At 54.0% G+C, this 6,291-nt stretch overlaps 1 protein-coding gene across 1 annotated transcript; it reads left to right on the top strand.

Annotated features, from left to right (window-relative positions):
* The first annotated feature begins 4,125 nt into the window (after positions 1-4,125).
* LOC125538688 (uncharacterized) lies at positions 4,126-5,464 on the top strand. Its single transcript, XM_048701960.2, has one exon. The coding sequence runs from the start codon at positions 4,217-4,219 to the stop codon at positions 5,348-5,350; it is 1,134 nt and encodes a 377-aa protein (XP_048557917.2). The 5' UTR covers positions 4,126-4,216; the 3' UTR covers positions 5,351-5,464.
* The last annotated feature ends 827 nt before the right edge of the window (positions 5,465-6,291 follow it).

Here is a 6,291-nt window from a genome sequence, read left to right as displayed (position 1 = left end):
ACCGGGCCATGGCCTAACGTCATATTGCCAAGGCAAGTCAGCAGATTAGATTTGTGGAAATATTATTCTCTCTATGGTGGAATGTGGAACTTATTTTGCAGGGTCGGACACTATCCTTGTATTCAAATTCTTCCGTGGTGTATTCGGAGGAGGAACCCGCCTTGCAATGCCGAAGACAATACTGCGCGCCGGACTCATCGTCATTGAAGCCTGGTTCAGGGGCTACTGAGGGAGTCCTGGATTAGGGGGTCTCCGGACAGCCGGACTATATCCTTTGGCCGGACTGTTGGACTATGAAGATATAAGATTGAAGACTTCGTCTCGTGTCCGGATGGGACCCTACTTGGCGTGGAAGGCAAGCTGGGCAGTACGGATATGGATATCTCCTCCTTTGTAACCGACCTTGTGTAACCCTAACCTTCTCTGGTGTCTATATAAACCGGAGGGTTTTAGTCCGTAGGACATAACAAAAAATATACAATCATACGATAGGCTAGCTTCTAGGGTTTAGCCTCTCTGATCTCGTGGTAGATCTACTCTTGTATTACCCATATCATCAATATTAATCAAGCAGGGCGTAGGGTTTTACCTCCATCAAGAGGGCCCGAACCTGGGTAAAACTTTGTGTCCCCTGCCTCTTGTTATCATCCGCCTAGACGCACAGTTCGGGACCCCCTACCCGAGATCTGCCGGTTTTGACACCGACACATGTATTTCGAATATAGTCATATGTGCTTATGGAAAAGAACTTGCATGACATCTTTTGTCCTACCCTCCCGTGGCAGCAGGGTCCTATTGGAAACTAAGGGATATTAAGGCCTCCTTTTAATAGAGTACCGTACCAAAGCATTAACACATAGTGAATACATGAACTCCTCAAACTACGGTCATCACCGGTAAGTATCTCGATTATTGTCACTTCGGGGTTAACGGGTCATAACACGTAATAGGTGACTATAGACTTGCAAGATAGGATCACGAACTCACATATATTCATGAAAACATAATAGGTTCAGATCTGAAATCATGGCACTCGGGCCCTAGTGACAAGCATTAATCATAGAAAAGTCAGAGCAACATCAATCTCAGAACATAGTGTATACAAGGGATCAAACCCTAACAAAGCTAACTCCATTACATGATAAATCTCATCCAACCCATCACCGTCCAGCAAGCCTACGATGGAATTACTCACGCACGGTGGTGAGCATCATGAAATTGATGATGGAGGAGCACCAGGGGGCCCATGAGGCAGGGGGCGCGCCCAGGGGGTAGGCGCGCCCCCCACCCTCGTGGACAGGGTGTGAGCCCCCTGGCCTTGATTCTTTCGCCAGTATTTTTTATATATTCCAAAAATAATCTCCGTTGATTTTCAGGTCACTCCAAGAACTTCCATTTCTGCACAAAAATAACACCATGGCAATTCTGCTGAAAACAGCGTCAGTCCGGGTTAGTTCCATTCAAATCATGCAAGTTAGAGTCCAAAACAAGGGCAAAAGTGTTTGGAAAAGTAGATACATTGCAGACGTATCAGTGGCACAAGTGAATTGGGTTTTGTGTGTGGGGTGGTGCATCGTACATAGGCCTAAGAGCATCTACAGTCGGGCACCCCAAACCATCTCCAAACGCTCGGGCGGATGGCCCGGTCACTGATCGGTAGTGAAAAAATACCCAGAAGGGTGCCTTCAACAGTCCTCAAATGCCCGGGCTGCTCGATGCCCCTCATTTCCAGCCAAAATATGGGGCGGATATGGGGTGGCCTGGGCGCATCCGCCATGTCGGCTTGGCCCGGCCTAGCCCACGTGTGCCACACAAATATCCCATCCGGAAAACCCTAGACCATAGTCAATCCGAACTCCACTTCAGTCCCCTCTCCATCCACTCCACTTCTTATCCCCTCCGAACCCATTTGATGGCCGGCGACCGAAGCAGTGCTGCCTCCAGTGGGGAATCCGGCTTCGACGATGACTTGGCGAGCCTGCTGCGCGAAGCGGAGCCCGATGATGTGGAGGAGGTCACCTTCCGCATCGTGTTGATGCGTTCGAAGCTCGACCAAGGCGGATCCGGCAACGGCAGACCTACTTCGTTAGCGTCCGTCGCCCTCAACACAGCACCGACGACGTCACCGGCCCTTCCCGCTCGGCGCGCAGCTCCTGTTGCTCCGCTCTTCTCATTCAGGTACGCCACCCACTACCACCACCCTCTGCTCCGAAAGTGGTACCGACCACCGCTGGGTCCTCGAGTTGTTGGAGCGCGAGGCAAACAAAGAGGTTGCGACGAAGGTGAAGGCGGCCCGCCATGCGAAGGAGCGGCACCTCCTGCTCCGCAGGCTGCTGAGCAAAAGGTGCAGGTTCGACTCTGACCTAGCCACCTCCATCTCCGATGATGACATACCTCCGCACGCCGACGCCTACATGGAGGAGAGGCACAGTCACGCCGACGACCAGAAGAGGAAGGTGTCGGCGAGGAAGTGTTGATTTCCTCTGCACTTCCCCGTTCTAATTATATTTTATCTTTGTTTTAAGTAATTTGTAGTATGGAACTATGGGTTTGCAATGTCCACCGTTGAACTCCGATGAACTATGATCCTTTTGTCCGGCAATGAAATAATGATAGGGTGAACTGCGTGTTGGTCATGTTTTATGTATGTTGCATGGTTTTAAGGTTTTGGATACGAGGGACGCGTGTGTGGAAGCCAACATACAAGGCGTACCCGGTCAGTGTCCTCGGACGCGCCCGGGCGCGTCCGCGGACGTTTGAGGACTTGGATTTGCTATGTCTTACTGTAGATGCTCTAAGGTCATGCATACCAGTGCAATCAAAGTAGGGAAGTTGGAGAAAATAGAGGTCCATTTCGGTGTATATGGATGGTTAATTTGGTTTATGTAGTATGAAAATGAAAACAGGCCATACGCCCAAACACAAACAATTAGGGATGGAAATATCAAACTGAACACTATAAACCGAATAAAACATGAATATCGATCAACTCAATTTGGTTCAATTCTTTGATTTTCGATGTAAAAGTGCTCATCTCTAACCATAAGAGCCCGCAAAAAGGAAACTTATCTCACGACACGGGCGGCAAAGCATGTATCACCCTCTAGTAGTAACTAAGCATGGTTCCCTAAAAATGTAACCGGGCCATTGTTGCTGTGGAGCGTCGACCAGGGTCTATCCCCATGCACCTCAGCCCCAGAAACGGTTCCTCCGTCCGACGGAGTCGAAGGAGAGTCGCCGGATCTGCCGCCACAAGCCACAAAACTTGCACGGGATCACATCTTCTCGGGCACATCGTCGTGTCTGCCATCATGTTGAACAACGCTGGCCACACATCTCCGATACAAGCGCCCAGACCACAGGATGATGCCGGAGGCAGCACAACCCAAGCAGAGGTAGGTCCGGGGCACACAACCGCCAACACTTGGTCGCCACCGCCACCATGCCAAGAAAGCCGATTAGGTGATGGTGCGTCCTCAGCTCATTTGATGGTGGCTTCCTGCATCTCTCTCCAGCGTTCGTTGCGGCGGCGGCGGTGGGCCGATTCAGGTGTTTGGCTTCGTGTGTTCAGGAACTTCTAGGGACTTGTCTGTATTCTTCTTTCTTTTGCGGGAGTTTTCTTTGCACATAGGCTAGGACTTTTGTCCTCTCTCGTGTTATATGTATGTTTGTACGTGTGGGTCTTGTACTATTGTATTTGTTGCTAATGGAGCACGTAGTAATTTCTTAAAAAAGTAACCGGGCATGCAAAATTCTGGAATTGGAATGGCATAATTGCCTAATTATTCTTTTCTAATTATTATTTTTCATTTAGCGACAACATTATTTACTTCCTTATTCATACCAAGTGCAAATTAAAGTCCATATATTGACATTGTATAGTTCGATTCTAGTTTTTTCTCACTACTTGTATTATTTGGGTATGTTTAGAACACATCTAGATGTGACATAGTTATGTCACATCTAAACTGATTTTCACTTGTTTATGGTCTATTTTTTTTGTCCTAATTTTTTTTTCTTGTTGATGCATTATATATTTGTGGGAGGTTAGATGTGACATCCTTAAAAAACATCTAGATGTGAATTAGACAAACTGATATTGTTTCTTTGAGGAGCTTTCTTCTACCAAACACACACCAAAGCCGCCACAGCCTTCCGCATCCAAGTTTCAAACACCACTTCCTGCTCCAGCACCGACTTCGCCGGCGACCTAACAATGGTCGACGTTTACCACCGGCCGACGCTCCCGCACGGCCTCCCGCGCCATCCTTACCACGCCGCCGGCCTTCGCCGCCTCTCCACCCGCGCCTCGGCACCCAGTACCCCGGCTCCTCCATCTCCCTCCTCCGCGGCGCCCTCCTCCGCGGCGGTTCTCGCTCACCTCGCTGCGGCCGGGGTGCCCGTCCTCCCGGGCCTCTCCGCAACCGAGCTTGCCCTCGTGGAGGCCGCTCTCGGTGGCGTCCAGCTCCCGCCCGACCTCCGCGAGCTCCTGGCGCTGGGCGTGCCCTCGGGGGACGACTTCCCGCACTACCGCTCCTCCGCGGGGCTCCGCCTCCTCCGCTTCGCCGCGCAAGAGGTCCCCGCCGCGGTCGCCGCGACGCTGCCCCTCGCCCCCGGCCGACGCGCGGGGCGGCCTCCGCCTCCCCTCGTCCCGCTCTGCGGCCGGCATTACGTGCCGGCGACGCCCTGCCTCGTGGGAAACCCGGTGTTCCACGTGTCCAACTCCGGCGTGACGTTCGCGGGCGCCAACGTGGCCGACTTCCTCCTCCGCGCCTTCGCCGCCGAGGCCGAGCCGCCGCCGCTCCGGCGCCAGCTGTCCGCGCCGGTGACGCCGTCCCCCGCGACGCCGTCGAACACGGCGCGCCGGAGCCTGGACTCGGTCACCGGCAGGGCTCCGCGCTGGATCGAGTTCTGGAGCGACGCCGCCGCGGCCGGGGACCGTTTCCTGGAGGTCGTCCCGACGGGCGCCACGACCACGAACACCTCCGCGGGGCCGGAGCCGGAGTGGCTGCGGCGCATCCTGGAGCAGGCAGGCTCCGCGCTGACGCGGGGCGGGTGGGACGCCGGCGACGTGGAGGAGATGACGGGTCCCAACGGCGAGGCGAACGTGGACGTGGCATTGGCGCTGACGGTGGACCGGTGGTGCGGGGAGCTGAGCAGGGGACGGTGGGGCGCGGAGGAGGTGGTGGAGATGCTGGGGCCGCTGCTGGGGCCAAGCAGGAAGGCGCGGCGGGCGGCGGTGGCGCTGCCGCCGGACGTGGCTGCGCGGGTGGGGCGGCTCGCCGAGGCGGTGTCGCGGGCGGTCGGGCCCCGTGGGGGTGGCCGATCGAAACCCCCGAGGCCATTTTGAAAATCTATCATTGTTTTCAGGTTCCTAGCCTGGCCAAAAAACTGTGGCGTCTGTGCCCCTGTTCCCTCGCTCGCAGTGTTTGAGTGCGTGCGTGCGTGCACGTGTACTCCACTTGTTCAGATCAGTGCATGCATGCATTCATGCATGGTTTATTTACGAGATCCGGTGCAGAGACGCACGCAGCAGGCCATTGTCGGGCGATGAACGACGTGGTCGAGCCGGGAGCGCACGGTCGGGGCGGAGGTCGGGGGCGTGGAGCAGCGCAGCGTGGCCGGCGGATTGGGGACGGACATGGGAGCGGCAATCGGAGCTAGGGGGACGCACGGGTAAGAGCGACTCTAGCAGACCCGTAAAACCCGGACCCGTATAAGGGGCAGCGCGAGCGAAGTCAGATTCAGACCCCATAAAACGGACTCGTAAAAAAGGATATTCGATGAATATGCTCTTTTATGGGTCGGCTATGTGGGGTCTGCTCGGCCACTTCCGCGTCGACCCGCAAAATAAAGACGCCCAATTATTGAATTTGACATCGATTCCAACAAATGAGTTCAAATTCAAACAATAGAACACCGTTTACACGCAAATAAAAGATTAGTTTTCTAGGACAAACACAAAAGGGGGTCTTGCAAAAGTGACGACCACGCTCGGCATCATCTTGGTCGATCTTCACTCCGCGCCATCGAGTCCATGGAGGTTATCGGAACCACCGAGTCCACCTCCGGCGCTTGTTCCAACTCCCGCACCGAAATCATCGGCTGGTGCACTAAACGCATCGACGACATTGGTTCCAAACCCCATTGAGAAAACACCTCCAGCACTGTAACACGCACTGGGCGACACAACCATTCTTCTCTTCAAGATTTCTCTTCTTGCCATATCATGCCATTCTTTGGTGAGGTCGTCCATGTCATTGCGGTTCAATGTCATGATCTTATTCTCTT

This window comes from Triticum urartu, chromosome 1A (assembly GCF_056163025.1).
Source record: "Triticum urartu cultivar PI428250 chromosome 1A, HENAU_Tu73, whole genome shotgun sequence".
NCBI lineage: Eukaryota > Viridiplantae > Streptophyta > Magnoliopsida > Poales > Poaceae > Triticum > Triticum urartu.
The sequence above is the reverse complement of the archived record's forward strand: the minus strand, read 5'-3'. Positions and strand labels throughout refer to the sequence as shown.